The sequence below is a fragment of the Strigops habroptila genome, chromosome Z (genome assembly GCF_004027225.2).
Source record: "Strigops habroptila isolate Jane chromosome Z, bStrHab1.2.pri, whole genome shotgun sequence".
In the NCBI taxonomy this organism is placed as follows: domain Eukaryota; kingdom Metazoa; phylum Chordata; class Aves; order Psittaciformes; family Psittacidae; genus Strigops; species Strigops habroptila.
The window spans coordinates 6,546,688-6,568,818 of NC_044302.2; the positions used below are offsets into that span (position 1 = coordinate 6,546,688).

The 22,131-nt window shown below is 38.0% G+C and overlaps 1 protein-coding gene across 2 annotated transcripts in view; it reads right to left on the reverse strand.

Moving 5' to 3' along the window:
- Positions 1-22,131, reverse strand: part of CDYL2 (chromodomain Y like 2) — a 61,832-nt gene that overhangs the window by 14,119 nt on the left and 25,582 nt on the right. For both annotated transcript variants that reach the window (XM_030469763.1, XM_030469765.1), the window contains exons 2-3: positions 14,065-14,653; positions 5,347-5,564 (exon numbers count right to left, since the gene is read on the reverse strand). In XM_030469763.1, coding sequence (XP_030325623.1) covers positions 5,347-5,564; positions 14,065-14,653 — 807 coding nt within the window. The remainder of the gene's footprint in view (positions 1-5,346; positions 5,565-14,064; positions 14,654-22,131) is intronic.

Genomic DNA, 22,131 nt, shown 5'->3' on the forward strand with positions numbered 1-22,131 from the left:
CTCTTAGTTTATCATAAATGTTTGCAAAATCTGCTCTTTCTCAGGGAGGGTGTATAAATAATATCAGGGAATAACAGTCAAACATTTTTTATATACAATGAGAGTGTTGCTTTATCATTCAGCAAGTTTCTTTACCTTTCCCCTTCTTCCAGTGATATTTATATATGTACCATCTCTGTGATGGTATCACTGCTATCCTTCAAACACATCATTACCATTCCAAACCTGGTATAGTAGGTTTTTTTACCTTGCCCCTCATTGATTTGGATGGTTAAAGCCATCTGAAAGTATATCAAACTTCTGAGAAGAGCTGATACTACTTGTAGGAAAACCCAATATTCTGCTGTCAATGTTTGGTCTATGTTTTGGACAGGCTGATATTAAAAGCCCATTATTAGGAATTGATTTCTCAGATACGGTGGAAAATGGGAAGACTGTGATAGTATTTTTATAGTATGGTTGAGCAGGAGTAGAAATTTAGTTCCACTGCTCCACTAGTTCACAGAGAAAGAAAACAGTATCAAAACCAGGAAACCATAATGTATTGGTGTTTTCAGGCTCTAAAAATTATTATTTCTTTTAAATCTGCGAGTTTGTCATTAACCTTATAATGAAAAGGTGCTCAGAAACTCATTGGAATACACCAATGCCAGCAAGGTCAATTCTTGCTCCCTTGTTCTATGCCCAGTCCTTTGCTGGTGCAGTCCAAAATCCACCTGGTCACCTTGTCACTCAGCCTGGTTCTAAGCAACCTCATGTCCACTGTTGCTTCCAAATGCCTTGGCATCATGGCTTTCCTCACCTATTATCTGGGTATGGGTATTTCTCCATATATGTTTATATGATTATAAGAAAGTTACTAACAATAAAATCATAACAAAAAAGAGGGCTTGTCTATAGGGCTGCAGAACTGTGTGTTAACCTGCAGTACTGTAAAGTAAATGTTGTTTTAGGTCAGAACTGCAGTCTGGTTTTAAGCACAAATTTCCATTTAATGCTGTTGTGAATTCAGTTTGCAAATATAGAGATATTACGTGTCAGATTCCATATTTTCTCTCTTCCGTAGTCTTTAAGCCTTCCCTCATTTTGGTATAACTATGGCATATGTCTAATAAAATTTTACTTTTCCTAGTAAACCATATCTAAAATGTGCAAGGCTCTATAGCAATATTCTCCTATTCCATTGGTGGGGTTTTTTTTAATTAGCTCTTTATGGTCTTTTAGTTGATTTTCAGTTGTGGGGACAGTATTTCTATTTGAACACATTTGACTAAAATTTCTGAGGAAGTATTTACAAACCAGTGTGGGCCAGTTATTTAGCTTGTGATAACCGATCGAATTATAAATTTAGACCAGGCCTAATGCTTCACCTACTGTTTTATTGAAACTCAAATATATAATAAAATTATCACTTTCTCAAAAGTTGTGTATTTTTTTAATCCTGTCAACGATTAAATCCTGGTTACTTCCTTAACAGGACACCTTATATTGCAAAATAAACATAAAATGTTTAAAAATTTCATTAAACCTCTAAGAGCTTATTTTAATGCTTTTTACTGGATGTAGGAAATTTTAAAGGCATTTGGTGCCCTTTGCTTTCAATCTTGCTTGCATTCTGGGGAAATCACAGAGCTTGGAATTTATCACCACGATTACACAAAGTCTCTTGAACCCAAGTCTCCTGTTCATATAAAGAGGAATACTGCTTTAAACATTTAATTTCTCTGAATCTCTAAGGATTCCCTGTTGATATTCTTAAAGATAAATATTCTGTAAATATTACAGCAAACCAGAACTTTAAAGTCATTCAGTTGTTCTTAGAACCTCCTCCTCACTTGTACATTTTACATAAATACACTTTTTGTTACTTGCTGACTCTGCAAACAGATTGTGAGTCCTTTCTGTTGGATCAGTGAAGGACATAGGAACCTATAAGACCGGCTTCAGGCAGAAGTACTGGCCAAAACCCACAAGTTGTCTTTGTATGAGAGCAAAAATACAGAGAACAGTAAACCTGTACCTGCCTCTTCTTTTTTAACTTATTATTTTATTTTATTTAAAGTTAAGAAAAGTTGTAAATAAGGAGAAGTGAAGGCAAACCAGTGCTCCAAAATGCACCTGGTAGAACTTCAAACCCTGTAATTCTCATGGCTAGGAATCTGAAACCTGATTCTTTTGTATATGAGTATCAAGTATATTTGAGGTTGCAATATCAGTCTTCGATGGAAACATTAGCTGTTTGGGGTATGTTTTGCTGTTAATTTATATATTATGAATATATTAATAAGCTAGGAAAATTAATTCCTAGCTCTATTAATAGTATAAAGTTAAAAGAGTGGATGGATCATTTAAGTTTGAAACAGAATTTGGATCCTTGAAACGTTCTGAGTTGAAACAGCAACATCATCACTGGACAAAAAACTTCAGAAGCAGCAGAAGACCCATGAAAGAAAATGCCCTAATGGAATTTATAATGATGAAATACTTTCCATATCTATTTTGAAAATTAATTTTAAAGGTAGCAAACCTCAGCCACTGAAATAAAAACAAGCTGTGCTATTCCATGACACTGGCTTGGAAGTATTATAAGGTCTTGTAAAACATAAGAAAGAATTTCTATAGTGGCCTGAACATTTCTGTAGAAAAACCTCAATTACCAGAGTGGCACTCAGCAAACTTCAATCAGTGCAAGAGGGGTTGGAAAGAGCATGGGCACATTTCATGCTAAAATCACCTGCACAAACCCACAGGTGTAATGTGCTTACCAAAACAGGTTGGAGATTCAGGGAGACCTCTCTAAGATTTTATTTTTCTTTTTTGGTATAAATAAATTCTTTGTTATTTAATTAAACTGGCATAAATAGCAGAGGCCAATGGTTGAACAAAACTCTTACATTTCATTTGAAAATTAAGATAAAGCACAAAGGCAAGCAGGGCTGGTTAGGGGCGAAAGTGATTTTGTATAAGCTTAATTTTATAATGATTGTGGTCAGTGCACACTTTTTTTTTTTTTTCCCCCAACATAGATATATGGCCGAGAATAACCACAGCACTATTTTAACCACACCAAGTAGAGCTACTCTGAGTAAATTAATCATTTACTACTTGGCAAATATAATTTACTGGATGTCTAATTAAGCTTGAAGTTAATGTTTCTTTTGACAAAATGAAACTCCCATTCTTCACTTTGTGGGAGTTTTGTTTTTGTACTTTCTGTTCGCTGGTGGTAAGAGGCTTCAAAACTGAAAATGTAGTAAATGTCCCTAAAATACTCTGGCAGTTTGCCTCACCTACAGCGATGGGTGACAAACTGCAGGGGCAAGGAATTCAACATATTCCTCCTTTCAGTTCCTTGGATTTTTGCTGTAGTTGCCAGCAAGGATGTGGAATTGCCAATATTGGAGGTGCTGGATTTTGTGGTGTGAATGATCATGGGCAGCAGCCTGGATCCAGGCCAAATAAGTCATTTCATGTGTGCCAGGAAGCAGCCTTCAGAGGGCAAGAGCTTTCAATTGCTCTCAGCCTGGATGAGTTTTAAACAGACGTTCTCAATGTGGGGAAGACATTACCTTGATTAATTCCTGGCCATCCAGATCCTGGTCAGTAATGTAGTTTTGTAAAAGGCATTCCCTAGTTTTCAGTAAGCTTCAATAAAGGTTCTAGAAATAAGTCTACACCAGTGATGCAAGAGAAGTTCTATTACATGCTTATCATTTATTCTTCCACAGAGGTGGCTTCCCAGCATATTGAGTATTTCCAAGGAATGAAGCGGATTGGTTTGGCAGACCTGAAGAGCCTGAATTAATTCACTGGTTAGAGCATTTGAATACTGCTGATGTGGAACAGCACAGCCAGCACTGTAAAGGTAAGTCTGTTCAGCCTGAACATAGCAAGTCTTTGATTTCATGCTTTTTCAGGCCCTTGAGCTCTTCATTTAAATTACCTGTGGTGTCAGTTAGTGGTAATTAATATATGGAGATGGAATGATGGATTTGATGCAATCATCTAATGCATTTTAAGGAATGAGTATTAAAAGCTAGTGTTAGCTAGGAATTAGTATTAAAAGTTTGGTGTTCTGTGTTAATTATGAAGATAGTTCTTTTAAATATGATACAGTTTAAAAACTAAGAGTTTAAAAACTATTTAGTTTCATTGTCTGCATTGATGTACCTGTGTAGGCGTGCGTTTGGGAAGGGGAGTCAAATTTAGGGCTCATCGTACCTGCCAGTGGTTTTCTCTGAAGCTCTTTGTAAGTAATTAGTTTCAAAGTTATTCAGTTTCTTATTAAATAAAATAATTCCTCAAAGCTACAGTATACTTTTCCCTCAGATGGTGCTCAAACTGATATTTCATATCCTGTTATCTTGAAGTCCCTGCATAAGACAGAGCTGCACTAGCGTGCCTGGAGGGCAGAAGAGGCAAAGATCTGCCACAATGCAGGCAGCCTGTGGAGGAACTCTGCCTGCAGAATGCTCAGAGAGGCAAAACTGGGGCTGGGAAGCAACTCCTGTTGTTTCCTCTCTGATCTATAGTAACTCCTTTCAATCAGTCCATTACCGCCCATGTGGAACAGGGCTCAAGCACGTTCTCTACTCTCCAGGACATTTACTGATACCCTTTCAGTTCTGACATGGGAATGGTACACCTCAGCATTGCTGCCCACTACGCTGGGATCACAGGGAATGGAAGGAAAAGCTTCTCAGCCCTTCCAGTAACCCATGTATCTACTGGAGCAGTGCAAGCTACAAGCCCAAGTCTGACCTGAAGTGTATAACGTTTGGAACAAGGGGATTCATTAATATCCTTTATATGTTGTACAACTGTATGAATTTAGCTGAGAATAGAGCCCCTAATTGGTTAAGATTTCACAAAAAAGGGCTAATACAGTGATTCAGAAAAAAAGCAATTGGGGATCAAGATATGGTCTTAGAATTACTGTCTCAGCATATAGCTTGAAATTCTCTGTTTGTAACAACTGGAGCACTATTTAAATAATAAAATGAAAGAAACTAGACTTCTCCCAAGTATAGTAAATATCAGTAACTTCAACATGAGAAAAACTGTGTCATACAACTCCATGCTGGAAATACTGATTCTGTCATTCCTTTCTCTACTTCTGATTTTTGCTTTCAGACAGGTAAACTAAAAATTCATTTCCTTTGCATTCTTTTGGATAGGGATAGGAATCCCAAGCATGGAAAAAGTGAGATATACCTGAACTCCTTATTTCTTTTCTAAGATAATCAATTAGGGAAAAAATATATAAAATTCAGTTCAAGTGCAGCATTTCCAAGATAATCCACACATTAGGATGGCTTTCTTTGGCTTTTATGGCTACATGCTTACCTCTGGGGTCAGTGCATTGTTATCTGAAGTCTGACTTGACAGCAAAATATGTGTGAAACCATCTTCTTTCCGGACTACAATGTCCCTGAACCGGCAGTTACTTTCATTTTGACGCACGCTGTATCTTAGTCTCTTATCGAAGACATAATCTTTCTCCCCATCTAGTTTCCTTTTCACAGTGCTGTGTAGATTCAAGCTTCCATTGGCCAGAGAAGAACCTTTCAGATGGAAAGAATCGAAGCACAATTATGTCTCAATCTTCAAAGAACTGGAGCAATACTTTCTATAGGCTTAAACACAGCTCAGTATTTACAGTAGCCTCTACATGATAAATGTGATAAATCAAAAATGTGCCTGGCTAGTCAAATGTGGCCTCAAGCCATTCTTACTATATTCAACATGCAGTACTTTTTGTTGGCTCATCAGACAACCTCTAGATACAATGAACTGTATAGCATGTAGGACTGGGACCGTTGATGGGATTCAGTTCCGCTTTGAAAAATCACTTTGAAAAGTGATCGTATCATCTGAATTTGGGGTGATCAGCTTTGGGAAAACTTGACAGGTTTAGTCCAAATCCCATCTTTCAAATGTACATCTTCTTCCTTTCATGGTGGCCAAAAAGTCATTATCAGGTTCAAGTGACAACCTGAATACAGAGTTGTGGCGCATCTCTATGTGTCAGTAAGTTAGGGGACTTCTTACAAAGCTGACACAACGGGCACTCTCTTCCACTTACCCTTGTGTTAGTGTTAGAAGCAGCAGCTGGCGATCCTCTGCTCTCACCCCAAGCTTCTACTCATTACATACAGTCCCTCCTTACATCAGTTTTAAAAGACAGTTTATTCCAACTTACACTGTGTATGAGGTGTAAACTGTTACTTTGCTTATGTTTACAGTTCCTCTGTAATAGACAATATATAATGATTGTTAACAATGCTGAGCCAGAGTGTTGAAAACATCTTTGCAAGATTTTTATGCAATGCTCTTTTTCTAATTACAGATGTTTCACGCTATTGCCATGAAAAATAAAGCAGAGGCAGGTCGTTGAGGAACTGAGATTAAAGTCACTCTGTTCATTGAAATAGTTTCGATGAAGAAAATTATCCCAGACAAACCCAGCACATTCTCCAAATCTGTTTGTTGTTTAAATAGACATAAGCCCAAGAGATGCTGTATTTAAGACAGGCCAAGAAAGAGCTGAATGAAAACACCTTTGTTTGTTCTGTTCTTTACTCCTGCCAAAGCTGACCTGTTCCAGCTTCTGGAATCAAATAGCCAGGAATTTTTAAAGGGCAGATGACATGAATATTAGAACATAAATATCAATGTTATAGTTTAAATGACCACTATCCAATTAAAAATGCTCTTTTGGAATAGAAATGAATGCTGAATTCGTAACAGATGAGTCTCTAAACCAAAATCACCCTCATTCTAGATCAGCTATGTTTCCACTTCATGTTTACGTAGGTACCTGAAGTGTCTGATACCTCTCAGCTGGCAATGGCCCTTGGAATTGCTCATAGTGTGTGAAATGCCTATATATACACTGCAGTTACGATATGTGATGCTGAAACACATAGTGTGCTTAACAGTGTTTCACTGGTGCATCGTTTGGCCTCATCATGTAACATGTGCATGTGTGTACACGTATTTATACACAGAAATGCATGTTTGTTAAAAAGTCTGCTATTTCAGTCAATCATAAAACTCTTTTTCCTTGTTAAATTAAGAGATACCATTTAAAGCATCGCCTGTACTACACTGAATAGAGGATGTAATGGTGCAATACAAACACTGACAAATTACATCAGATCATCAATTTGAAAAAACATCATTTGAAGCCAGCAGAATTTGAAATTTGTTTCCAATTATCTGCAAGTGTAGAAATCACCATGTACTTGAATTTTTAAAATTATGAATAATTTCTTATTTTTGATAAGGTTTTGCTATTGCATATATTTTGACAAGTATTCTTACAAACAGAAATGAACTTGTGAAATTACTAATGGAAAACTAGTATCATTGGGAATATACTGAAGCAAAGTAATCATCTGACTGAGGCAGACTTTTAAATATTGCACTTTTATCTATTCAATCCTTACTGTGTTGCTTGACCCAGCAATAAGCTATTAAGATGTGAAGAATTAAATATCCTAAAAAAGTGTAGAGAACTTACAAAATCAAAGGCACACATGAACATTAAATGGAAGATGTACTGTATCTATCTACTGTTGAAGATTATGCCACATCTATTTTAAATACTGATGGGAAGAGAATAGTAGAAGATTAATTCTCACAGATAATCCAGCTCAACAAAAAGCCTCATAGTAATAATTTTAATTTTTGTTGTATTCTTCATTTGAGAAATATATTGTTTGTAAATTAATGTATGATGTAAGAAACTATAGATCTTGTCACAGTATTTTAACTATATCTGCATGCTAACTGACAGAAATTTAACCAGAGGAAAGATCTGAACTAAATATGAGAGAAACATGAATGGAAAAAGAGACATTTCCAAGAATGAATGATTAACAAATCAACATACAGTGAGTAAATCGTTGTTTCGGTGTATACGGTGCATCCCTCTAATCTTGTTTAATCTGACAAATTTGAGAAAACGATCAGCAAAATCTAAAGACAAGACTCATGTGAAACCAGGCCCATGGAGCATGTCTGTATATGGATGTGATGGAGCTCTGGAGCCACTGAAGCACCCAGATTGTATCTGCATGAGTGTTAATACTTAGTACCTGCTTAATGTGCACAAGGGTGACAGTACCTTAATATGTCAAGATGAAAAATGACTGTGACATAGGAAAAAAGAGACATTCTCAAAGCAATCTATACTGCATCTGAAACAAATGAGGGTGTCACAAATTAACTAAGGAATCTTTAAGTACCTCTAAGTGTGGTTCACTGGCTGAGTAGTGAGTATTTGACAGTTAGACTAAGTACAAAAAAAAAACCAAAACAGAATGGGTGAAAATATTCCTTCATTTATTGGGATTTTAATCTAACTATTACCTTGATTTTAATCAGCAGTAGAACTTGTGAAATATCTAAACCAACACTGATATTTTGAAGAAGCTTCAGAATACTTTTTAAAGGCACATGAGATACTCCCAGACCACTGGTGCATCTAGTAATCCTTCTCCAAGAAGGCAGTAAAGGATGCTACTTATGGGGAAAATGCAAGCTTGGCCACTTTCTGCAGTCCTTCCCCTTAGTATCATCCCTAAATGGTGTACAGGAATAGGAGAGGATTCATCCTTCCTGTTTCCTTCAGTATTTGCTCATGGACCTGTTCATGGATTTCTCTAATCCTCTTCTGAGCCTGTTGATGCTGTCTGTCTCCCCAGCTTCCTGTGGTATGAGTTTGAGAAGTTGTGTAGCCACTACACAGAGAAGGATTTTCTTTGATCTGTGCTTTTATCTACCAGTTTCAGCGAGCGGTCCTTAGTTCTGCTATTGAAGGATTTAGTGAACAACAGTTTTGCATTTACTTTATCTGAGGCCTTGATGACTTTGTAAACTTTAATCATACTCCCCCTCAGACTCTCCCTCGCCTAACTGAAGCCTCTTTTATTCTTGGCGATTCTCTTCATTTTAGTTGCCTGTTCCTGCACCTTCTGTAGTATTCCACTACTGTCAAAGGGGACAACAAGGAACGATGTTACTGCTGGTGCTGTTGGTACTAGAAAGAGCCTGAAGACTCCAGATCAAGTCTGAGACTGGGGCTCCACTATACTGGACATTAGAACTTCACAGTCAAAACAGCTGAGGCAGACAGAAAGTAGGAGGGGAAGGGGTGAAAAGACGGCAATGAGCCTCAGATCACTCAATGCTTTAGTGGACTTGGATCTTCCCATCTCTTTCCACTGCTTCTACTCAGTAGAAAAGGACACCTCAAGCTACTGTTATTTTCAGATACACCTTTTTTTTCTTAGCGTTCACTGCAGTCTGTGCCAACCCCTACACAGTGATGATGGTACCAGCATCTGGGTAAGCAGCAATACTGTGAACAGACCTGATGAACAGTTCTGCTGGAAACTCACCCCACAAAACCATGGTTAATTTTCAGATCAGGTCCACCTTGTAGCCTCAGGAGTGCTATAACCAGTGCAGGGGAAGAGATGGGAATAATGATCAGGTTATCATGGGAAGGAAAGCTGCACTGTTCCTTTTGTTAGCAGCATGCATTCATGCTGAATGAAAACCATCATGGAGCTAGGGCTTTAATTTTTCTAGGTGAAATAAACTATGCTCCCTTACTCTCCCTGGTAAAACAGCTTGGCATTCCTCAGTCTTCCCAACAGTCTTTCTCTGTCTCCTTTCTGTCTTTCTTGTGGGCAATGGTTAATACTGTACATACTTAAAAGCAGTGTTCTGTTGATAATTTACTGGTAATTTCAGACTTCTTCAGCTAAGGGAGCATCTGTAAGATATCTAAAAGCAATGAGTTTTGATCCAAACTGAGAAAGCAAGCATATTTGGATGTCTCTAACTGCCAGTATTGCTCCAGAATAAATAAAACAGAACAAGATAAAAAAAACAAGAGGAAGCAGTGACTAAGTTCACTGAGAGTATTTAAATTAAGGGCACCATAAGACTACAAAGATTTTCGTTATGGAGAAAAAGAGTGGTTAGTGATACATGACAAGCAAACATTCTTCAGCAGATGGTACAGATACAGAGCAATGTAGAAAAAGGAATGAGAAAATTAAAAGGGGATGTTCTTTGACGCTGCAAGAAACTTGACAAAACAATCACTCTCAATTGCAGTATCTGGAGAAACAGAAATGTGATAACAGGATACAACAAATTTCATCAGAAAGAATGGTATTGTTAGCTCCTGGAAGCATCAGTGGATGCTTTCCCCCAGAGTTTCTCCACATTTTCCAACTCACAGACCCTCTTATAATTGTTGGTAAAGATGAATCTACTCTCCTTATGATGGGATGTGTAGAAGGTCAAGAGAGGTTTTGGCAAGAAAGGTCTGTCCCAACTTCATCAAGGTTCCAGGCCTCAATTAGGGTGCATATATGATTTTGTACATACATCTGTAAGTATACAGTCATCTTTCTGGTGCAAATAGCTTACCGGTTAGAGTTTTATCTATAGCTTGAGGAGGAAACACTTGTATCCAAGTGGATGTATACACAAAACCAAGCACAGACTGGCGGAAGCCCATTCAAGGAGTCATAAAAAACTAGTTTTCAAATAGCTACTGTTTGTTTCAACAGAACTGGCATACTACAAACAAAATAGATGTATTTTGATTAGTTATAGTTTATACATTATTAATTACAATGAATACAACACTGGTAGCAGAGCTGGGCCTACAGCTGGGTTTTCAAATTGTGAGGCATTTTTGAATTTTCCAAATCTAGGCTTCATCTTAAAATTCCTATATGCATTTTCTGTGCACTCTTACATGTAGCTGTGAAGTGAGTCTGATATTCACTTGGGCTCCTTATAGGCAATCTCAAAGCTGACACAAATGTCTGCTTCCTCATATTCTGCCCAGGGCTGCCTGGGAGGCACAGCTTCTGGTAGCCAAACCCAGGTCCTCCAGGCTCCCACTTTGTTCTACATACAGTGCCCTGGAAGCGTTGATGGTGCATGCCAGGCTTTCAACTTCCAGACTCTGTGGCAGACTGCCTGGAACCTCTGGCATAGCTGGCTGCTTCAGAGCTAAGTGTGGGAGTCCTGCCAAGCAGACTGCCACACTGCTCCTGCTCTCAAGGGACGAAGCCTTGGGACCTTGGCTTGGATTTGGAGAAAGTTTTGAAACTCAAGATGTTTGGAACAAACCTTCTGTTATTCAACAAATTGGCATTTTCCTCTGAAACTTTCTTCATTTGTCATGTGTAAAATTTCAGATTGGTTCTAGTGTGACATCTATCCTGATGAAAATGAGTCTGTGATACTAACAGGACATGCGGCAGAATCACAGTGGCATCTTCTGTGCTCAGTATTCACACTCGCTAGGAGTGTGAATACTGAGGGAGTTCAGTAAATTGTTGGGCTTGTTGAAGAGCAGTGCAAATTTCTTCAATGTCACATTTCAAATGATGCAAAATCAGTATCAGGAAATGTGACTTCTCTCAAATTTGTAGGGCAATATTAGAAAAAAAAGATAGTATTTCAATTTTGACCCTTCTTCACCAGTTTCTGTCTGTTCTTCCTTTGGTAGTCTCATCTCTCCTCTCTGTAGTTTTCCCCACTATGCATGTGCTGGGTATCACAAAGCAGGACGAGAGGGACTTCTGACCTTGGGAGTGCTGCTGAGTATGGGTTTTTCAGATGAGAATCAGGTAGGGATTTAAAGATCTCTTGCTACTGCCTACAGGGAGGTCAGAATGCAAGGGAGAAAGGAGAGCAAAATACAGAACAGATGTGATGGATTTGGAGAATGCAAAAACCACCATAAAGAAATGTTTCAAAGGAGGTGCATACATCAGCTGTTAGGCCAGGAGCTCTCTGTGCACAGCAGAACACCTGGCTGCTTAGGCAAAGCAGCTTTCTGCTGAAATAGAGCTGTCTTATGGAGATTATTCAAACAAGGGCTGGTGGATGCAATTCGTAAGCTCTTATGGGGACAAATGAAAGGCTCATTTGCCCTTATAGTTCTTTGTGGCCCTCTAGTCCTTCATTAAGAAAAAAAAAAGATTCTAAAATATGGCAATTAATGCATTTTAAAGATGCATTTTGTATCAGAATTTCTGCAATGAATAACACAAAACAATCAATTAAAAAATCTTCATTAGAAACAGTAAGAAAGCGAAGAAAACTAACCTTATACACACCTGTAATTAAATATGCAAATCTTTTTAAAGAAGCAGGTAGCCATTTAAGCAGTCTTATATGAGCTCAAACTCATCAAAATACAAAAGCCTGCACTCTCAAATTTAAGTGTCATATAGACATCACCAGGGCTACTTTAGCATTTAAAGCTGACCACATATTTTGCTGGTTTGGGAGCCTTTAGCAAGATATTTGATGTATGGATTGAAAGATCCCAGTAGTTACAGGATGTAACCAGTAAGACCAGGCAAGGCCAGTTCTACTTCCCAAATCAAGTAGCATTTGCTGGGTTGCCAGTAGGGTGGAAAATGGAAATTGGGGCGATATAATTAAAGTTGACTTCTGAAGTTTTTGGCAGGGCAATTCACAAGAAGCTGTTAGGGATATGAGTGTTATCATGGGCCATAGAAAGTGGCTAATAAAAATAAATAATTGGAACAAATGCTTACTTTTCATCATGTCAAATGATTAGTAGTTGGCTGCCCCAAGGACCTGCAGAAGGATTAGTTTATTTAATGTATGTATTAATGAAGTGGGAAGAGATGGATGAGAGGAAAATTTGAAGAGAATACAAAATGAGTAGAGTAAAAACTGGGAAAGATTTTGAAGAGCTTCACTGAGTCATAAGAAAAAGGTGAATTGGCAACAGTAAAGCAGATTAAATGCATAATGAAAAGAATCATACATATAGCTCCGTTCTAAATTAACTGTAACCAGCAAGGAAAAAAACTTCAGAGCAACTGTGTATCACTCAATGAAAACCTTTATGCAGTGTGTAACAGCAGAAAAAATAATCCTCAAAAGGCTGAATCGCCACTGTATCAGTAAGCAGTAGGAAATCATTTGGAACAGCTCCTGCTGTTTTTAAAAGGTATTAAAAAAAACCTCCACACACCAAAGGCACAAGAGGATACTGAAAACTACCAGGAACCTGGAAAGACCTCCACATGGTAGGCAGGCTAAAAAGGCTGGGGCTGCCTACTGACTGACAGGACATCATCCACTTTATCCCTTTGTGTAAGGACAAGAGCTTATGCAATGAAAGCAAAGGTCACAAAACCCCAAACAAACCCCAAAACCCACAAACCTGATCAAAGAAAATGTGTATCTCATTGTGTTAACTCCTGGAGGCTTTAAATTTGGTAGGATTAAAAAAAAGAAAAAAAGATTGGACACATATAGATAATGAGAAGCTACTCAGTTGCATTAAGCTCAATAGTATTTATAGCGAACATAAATCTTTATTCCTTGAGAACTAAGACAATCAGCAACCATGAGGATTAGAAAGAAATTTCTCGTATTTCTTCTCATTCACTTCAGGGCTTTTTGTACCTTCCCACAAAGTATGTCTGTGACTTCTGATGTATCCAGTCACTGTCAGAGACACGGACCTGGCAGTTCTGGGTACTCTTGAATATGATGAGCACTAATACTGAGCAACTTGAATGTTACTCATCCACACTTACCAGGATACTTTAGTAAGAGAGGTATTAATTCTATTTCTAAAATAATCTTGATCTTTGGAGACCACTGTGTCGGAGCACATGTAACTGAGAAGTGTTTTGTTATTTGGTGATATACAAGACCAAGTTGCAGTATTTACATACCTCAGTCAACATTCCCACTCTGTGCCTTGTCATCATTTCCCCACAAGGACTTTCTACTGCAAAGGCACGTAACAAAGCCCAATCTGCTTCATGTCACTCCGTGGGAAATGGAAGGAGAGAAGCCAACTGATAAAAAATGGTGTAATATATAGGGAAAGAGTGTGACACTTGTTTATATGCTTCTCACAATACCACTTCTGTAATATGACAATGATTTTTCCACAAGTGGGCTCTCTATTTGAAGCTGCTGCAATTAACACCCCCCGCCCCAAAGACTGTAGTTATTTAAATCACATACCAATTCCATTCACAACAGGTGAATCGTTACTAACTTCCAACACGCTGGGCAAGTTTTGTTCTCCTTCAGGTTCATTTAAATCCGCGTTTTGCTGTTGTGAGCCATTCCCAAAATGTCTAGAATCCTTTTCATGACTGCCATCTCCATTTTGCAGACCATTATGTGGCTTTTTCAGTGGCATAATCTGTAAACCGCTGGGAGTAGTTCGGTAAGTCACAGTTTTAGCAGCCCTGTCATTAGCAGACGCCGGCTTTGCTGTATATCCTCTTTTCTGTTTTTGAAGAGATGGGTTAATTCTCTTCCTTTTGTGTGTTGACCCTTTAGACTTCCCAGTTTCAGAAGGTCTATGTGATATTTTCTCAAGAGATGACCCTCGGCTTTCCCGTAAAAACTTAGGAGCCTGTTTCCCATGTCTTGATCGCTTTTCTCTAGTAACATGTAGTCCATTGAACTCATCAATAAATTCCTCACAATGTAGTAGATGATGTTCAGGTTCCCAGGTGTCTTCATTGCTTCCGTAGCCTTTCCACCTGATGAGATACTCCCATTTGCCCTTCTTGTTCTTCCTTTTGTCTACAATCCTCTCTACCTAAAAGAAAAATACAAAAATATCATATTAGAAAGAAAAATAGTCTGGACATGAAAACGATACTCTTCATTTACAGTTAGGAAGGCCTCTCTGACACTGCAAAGTGCAGAGTGTTCATGAGATTCTCTGAAAACATAGTGCTGATAATATGAACTGGCTCTGACACATAAAACTCACTCAGGGTAGCCAAAATGTGGTGACCTATTTCACAGATTTAAATTCACCTTATTGTCATAAGATGTTTCCCAACACTACATTTCCATTGGATCCTATACAGACCATGCTGATTGCTGATGAGAACCTACTTGGCGTGTAAACTGCTTGACCCAACGTTTAGGAATCAGTGTTGCATGTTTCTGTTCAACAGAAGCTCCCATGAACAGACCTGGCAATACAGGAGAGGAATGCAGTAGCACCAGTGGTATTCTGACAGCAAAGCCATATCCCCTTCTGAAAGCATTAAGGAGAGACATAAAACACCTGATCAAATCTGATCTGGGAACCTGCAGTAGCCACAATGTGAAGAAACAAGAGAGAGCCAGAAGATAATTTATGAAAGCATGATTTCTTTGTAAATCTGGTTGTAAAATGAGACTATTAAGATACCTCTTATTTGAAAGAGCTAAAGCAAGCATCTTTTGCTATATTGCCAGTTACCGATCATTCTCCTGAATCCATACATGCATTATGTCCCTATAAACATCCCCATTCCCATTTTTTTGTGAATGCAATATTTGAGTAAACCAACAAAATTTGTGAGTGCACAAATTAAAGAAAAAAAAAGGCAAATAAAAGGCATAAAGGCAGGATTGTTGATAGAAGTTATGAATTTCAAGAACCTATGCTGGAGAAATGTCAGTTTAAGGAGCATTTCTGCAACAAAGGATAAGGGACTGTACTGGGACTGCAAGCTGAATGTGAATTAACAGTATCGTGCTTCTGTGGAAAACGGCCTGTACAACCGAAGAAATGTTTGTGCCATCTCAGCACTGGCAAAATCTCAACTAGAGGGAGAGTGCATATGAAAACCCAGGCACAATCAGTGGACAGTGCCTGATGGCACTGCCTGATGGCAGATGCATATGAAAACCCAGGCACAGTCATGGGTTTAAATTGCATTAACTGAAACTTAGATCAAGACATTACCAAAAATGTTTTAATGGTAGTTAACAATAAGCATAAGAACAGGTAACATGGTGAAGGTACAAATGGGTTTTAGAATGAAGTTTTTGTTAGACTAACATCTGCCATGAAAAGTCATTGCTGGAAAATCAGGTTATGATGAGAAAACCTTTTGAAGTCTCTGACAAGTTTTATTTTCAAATTCTATCTTATTTTTTTTAAGATGTGCCTTATAAGGGATAAAGATGCCAGTAATGAAAAAAACCTGCGATTATCATTAACCAAAAGCACTATTGTTAATTTAGGGAAATAAATAAGTGGATAGCAAATGTAATAGCTCTCACTGCTCTTCAAAGAAAAATCATCTTGTGAAGAACAACAGTGGAATGTGTATGGAGAATTTAACCTTGAGGAAGGGCAATCATGGCAGTGTAAGTAATTGTTCTTTTTAGGTCCCCTGTTAGAGAAAACCAATGGATTAATTCTGTCTGTTCACTGGCTGGAACTGTACATTCATAGAAATCTTGGTGGGTTCCTCAAAGGAGTCTAAATGTAATTAGCAACTAAACATTACACTTCTATCTAAATTCATTTACATGGGAACTCTGCTAAGATATCTATGTCTGAGTCATAGTGGACAGCTTCCTTTTTACTCTGAATTTAGCACAGCCCCCTTCAGAATTGCTCAGTGTGGCAAAACAATTCACTGAAGCTCAGTCCAGGCAAGCTTGAGATCATTTGTACGAAAACAGAGAAAAGTCCTCAGCAAAAAAATAACCAACTGGCATTTTGTTTGTCCTCATTTGGGATGTGCGGCTTTCAATTGCCAGCTAATAGACTTACTATGAGCTTGCTGACTTTATAGAGAGCAGCTGTCCAAATGATCCCTAGCTTTAAAATACTTCTTATCCTCCTATCTGGGACTAACCGGAAAGACTGTACATCGAGCCATGGAACTCTGTACTGGCCTGTGGGTTGTCTGTGGATTTGTTACTTTAATTACTGCAGCTTACTATACCAAGGAGCAAAATACATATATGTATGTCCTGGGCAAAATATTAAATTGCTGCTAAGCTCAGTAGACCACAGCTATCATTACGGTAGAGAATTTGGGTTAGTGCTATTCTGTCTATAGCTCAAAAATACATGCATTCCCCTCCTCTTTTAAATTAGGAGTTTGGAGATGGAACACCATTTCTGCATTGGGTCGATGCTACCTCTGAGTAACTTGTCTTTCTTTTGAGGGATTACACCAGTTGCATTATTCCCCCACTTGCTCACTGAAGGAAGAGCCTCAGAAAGGATGGACAAATACCTTGCCATTTCCAGAATCACATACCGGAAACCATCTCTTCATACTAAAACCATCTCTTCAACCTCACTTTTTTTCACTCACGTACGCATCTTTAACTATACTGATTTCTCATTTTCACACTATTGCTCTACTCCAAGGAGGAAAAGTGAAGACAAGAGGTTTTGTGAAGAGCATTTTTTTAATATGGAAAACACTCAAGTATTTTGATGCTAAGGCATTATGCATTTCAATTAAGAGGAAAAAAAAGGAGAAAACATGAGTGGTCTTTGTTCCTGGGAAACAAAATACTGGCAATGGACAATGTGATTAATCAGTTCAACACATCATAAAGGGAGAATAAAAGTATTTATGAAATTGTGTAAAATTTAATAAATGGTTTCAGAAATGCATTAAGAAAGCAAATACATTTGGGAAAGACTAAGCATTTTATTACAGCATTTTCAGAACAAAACTATGAATGTTTCATTCAAATTTAACTTACAAAACTAAAGTAAAGACGGACTAAATAAACAAAACAAAATGTTTTGTTTCTGGTCAACCCTCTTTTCACTTTACTGTTCTGCCGGGCAGAAAATGAAAAAGAAATGTGGGTTGATCCAAAATTAGTTGTTTTCCTTGAGTTTTTTTGTTCCATCATACCCACTGGCTTGACTAATGATGCAGAAAGAGGCTGAGTAGATATTTGCCTCGCCCTCATTACTGCCTCATTGTTCATTACTGAATGCATTTGAGGGTAGCATTGAACATTCTTGACCTCTCAACATGGTCCCTTTTCTTTCTCCAGGGTTTAAGTTCTTCATTGATATCTATCCCCTTCAAAGTGCCACTGCTCCTTCACTGCATGCAGTGAAATGCTTCAGTGTAGCATAAATATCAGGGTTCTATCCAAACCTGGTATTGTCTGTCCCATTTTCCTTCTACTCACAGTCCACATTAATAACAAACACCACTACTTTGGGTTTTTTTAACAATGTGTATTTGTTTTAACAGGTAGTATACATAAAGTAATAATCCTTCCGCATTTATTTAAGGTTACACAAATTCATATGAGTTTTCTTAATGAGAAAAATCCTGTGACAGCTAATGATTAATACAAGTAATACTTTATTCCCTCTCTAGAATAAGCAACACACAGTTCTGAATATATGCAGAAAATGTCTATGGCTTCAGTGTCTGACCTTCCATTTCCCCCCTCAGTTCTGTCTTTAATGAAACTGAATAACATCTTCCCAAAAGTCACCTTGGCAGTTACAGTTTGCCAAATCCCTGAATTCACTGTATTTGCTTTGGAAAACTAAGTAGTTACATTTAATAAAAGTGAAATGATTGCAAACAAAGTTTGCGGAGGGAATCACTGTTAAAACAGTGCTAGGATTGACAGATACCATTACTTGCCTAGATTCTCTCTCTCTCCCTACCCCTCCTGGTTAATTCTGGATGAATTAAGGTGCTGGTAAGTTACCATATAAATATGTTTAAAAGAACAAGTAGAACAAGACCATGGCATCTGTGCAAATGCATTTGCAACACATTTTTTTAGCTTCCAACTAGCCTTAAACCTAGCTTTTTACACAGCTGCACAAACTGGGATGAAGTTGTAATAAAAGCCTTTTTAAAAAATACTGTATTCTAAACTTCATGTCAAAAAAATCCCCTAATAATTTACAGTATAAATTCGTAATCATCAAAAACTTAGTGTTGTGCTTACATATGCAGAGTACAACAGACATATCTTCCTTCACAGAAGATTCAGGGACAAAATCATACATTTTACACCACAGTGTTGTCCATTTATAAAGAAAGAAATCTGTGCTAAGTTAAAAAGGGTAAGTCCTATTGGATTGTTTCTACAGATAGAATTGTAAAGTCGGACCAGAGAATACTCATCTCACCATTCACACCTCTACAAAGCATAAATGAAAGTCCTTATGCTCAAAAAACACCTTCCAAGAGATAGTGAACTTCCAGAAAGGTTTGGAAGACTGCATATCTACTTAGTGATTTCCATAATAAGTACATGTCATCTCCTCTTTTTGCCATGCATACCTATGTAAACAATTTAAACTGTAATCTGTGATGCTCAGATGGTGTCAGTGCACTGTATGGAACAGCAGACTGACTTCATGACATACACTAGAAGAACTGCTTTTCATTACTATAAATTACAAGACTTGTACTGTTTTACGTGTTTTTTTCACTGAAGGTCTTTGTCCCATGTTGTGCCTCGGGTGTTGGAAGGGTATTTGAAGAAAGTGCCAAGGCAAGAAAGGCAGCAAGATTTCTGAGAGAGATAAAGACCATCTGATTCAACATGTTTGTCTTTAAAAAAACCCATTAGTGCCCTAACTTCCTCCTTTTTATTACCTTCGCTTTAAGAAATAATGCATTTCACTAGTTGTAAATCGCTTGCTTGCTTGCATTTGTAACTTATTTGTGTTTCTCTTCTATTTAATTTCTCAAAATCTGGTAATTGAAGCATTTCTTCCACACGTACAAAAAATATGGCACTGTATCTTCTGAAGCAGTCAGCATTCACTTTAGAAAAATAATAGTGGAATCAATGCTCTCTCTAGACTCTGACCCACAGTTCAAAACCAGAGTAGATCCAATCAATGTTCCAATGTTGTAACCACCCCCCCACCTCCATCCCCCCCCACCCCCAAGTAAATTTGTGGAGTTACCTGGTAGGTCAGAATGAAAGCAAGAGGGATAGGCAGTCAAAAGAATGAAAGGGAAGCCATTCCTCATTTAAATCATTCACAAGCAAGACATCAAATGCCACCTTAGCAGGAAGTTCAGTGAAAATGCTCTTAATGTCAAGAAGACACTGATTTTTATTCAGTTCCTCTTTTCTCTTTTTAAGCATATGGATTTTTAATTTTCGACAATCTTCTTAGAATCAGAGGAGGTGTTAAACTTGCTAGGAATATCCTGAGAGTTCTGCATTTCCACTGGAAAAAGCCCATCAGTGTCATATTATCATGGTTGCAAACCACTGCGTTAGGCATATGTGTCCTCCAACACACACACATGAAGACTTAGGACATAACAAATAAATGCTGTGAAAACTCCTGCTGCTCCTTGTATGTAAGCCTGCATCTTTGATCCTCCTCTCCTGACAGACAGCAGCACTGCAGAGGCTTTCTGCTATGTGATTCAACAGTCCAGGCTTATACAGAAAACCAGAAGCGCACTGCAAGTTAGTTGTGTTTTACACCAGTGATGCAGCAGTTAGATTAGAAATTACTGCCACTGGAAGTGGTGTTTTCACAGTCCTAAGACTCTTCTGGACCCATTTCACCTGTGTAAATATACTCTGTTTGTCACCTTCCCTGGCATCCAGGTATTTTGAAGAATCTGAAAGATAAGCCACGCTCCATCCTTATGCAAGCAACACTATTTCCTCTTTTTGTAAGGGGTCTTCTGGCAGAAGGAGCTTGCCTTCTTACCAGTTTAGATCAAATGAAGCCGTGGCTGATACAGCTTGCAGAAAAACAGCCAACCACAGCCCCCATGGAGACTCCTATCTCTAGTGACCTTATGCCCTTTTTCTTGGAAGTCCCACCTTTCTCTGAAACTCGGTCTCATTGAAACACAAATTCCGCTGTGGTCTCTCAGTTGTTCTTTTCTGGCTCTTTTGCAAACTGTCCTCATGACACACCTGCAGTTCCACAAAAGGGCTGTAGTTCCCCCCTTGATGCCGTCTGTCCCTGTTGCTGACTCTACAAACAGAACCCATTTTTGTGTCCTTGTCTCCTCTTGTTTTGTTTATGGCTGCTTTCTCCTTGTCAGAGCTTACAGTGCTCACATTCCCCGGTCTGTTAAAGCCATTTCCTTCTCCCACTGTAAATTTAAGGATGTAATGTAAATCACTTTCTTTTATTAGGATATTTCAGTGGATGTGTGTAAACAATACCTGTGGTGGAAGTGCCACAATCATTGTGTTTTTTGGAGCAAACAGGAATAATAACATACACAAGAAGCTTGCAGTGGAAGAAGGGCCTTTTTGTATAGACTGTCCCTTGGGAAAGAACTGGAAAATTGACAGATGACACAAGGATCAGGAAGGGACTTCTTGGTCAACATGTGTAGTCTCTGTCATTGTAGCAATTACATCATATAAACCCTTTCATACTGGATATGTTCATGATACAGAACATATTTCTGCCTGGGCTTATTGTGGATAGATTGATTGCACAGCAAACAGCTGTTCAGTCTTGAATGTAATCAGTTTGTAAAAAATATCTTAGGTTTTCACGTGGAAAGCAAGACAGTTCTCAAAGGTGCAAGAAAAGTGCACTACAAAAAATAAAGATATTATTTAGCAGTAGGTTAATATAATCTTGACAATGTTCTTTATACAGAGGAAGAGCAGGATTTTTGCCTTTGCAGTCCAAAAAGTGTGCACCTGTTTCATCAAAGAACTGTTATGGAATGTGGGGAACACCTCTTTAGGTCTGCCTGTTTCGTCTATAAATGGTTTAAAACCCTTTCACTTACAAACATTAATCACCACATACAACATATGTGGAAATCCAAAGAACACGGGGGTTCCTCTTTATTTTAAAGTATAATGATGCACTTCATTTATCATATCCCTGTTTATTTTGTGCAACAAATCAGTTCATTGTTGTATTTCAGTGTTGATATTGCTTAAGGAAAGGAAAGCAAGAAGCAGGGCATACCAAATTCTTGGTGTCCTTTATGCTAAAAAGTGGTCAGTTCTGAACACACCCTCTACAAACTTGCCAGCACAATTTATTTCAGCATGAACCTGTTAGAATGCTACCTTGAACAATGCTTGAATTTGATGATAAATGCTTAATTTCAGTACTAAAGTACAGCTGGCAATTTGTACTATACTGCTAAACTTGTTTTGTACATTACAGAGCACACTTTAAAATTAGAAACAATAGATATTTTCCTAGTTTGTAGATGAACAAAGTAAAAGATAAATGCTGTTCTTACTATCAGAAGAGAAAGTTAAACACACAGTTAGTGTACGCTGCTAATCTCAGAGCGTTGAGACATGGATGAAGTT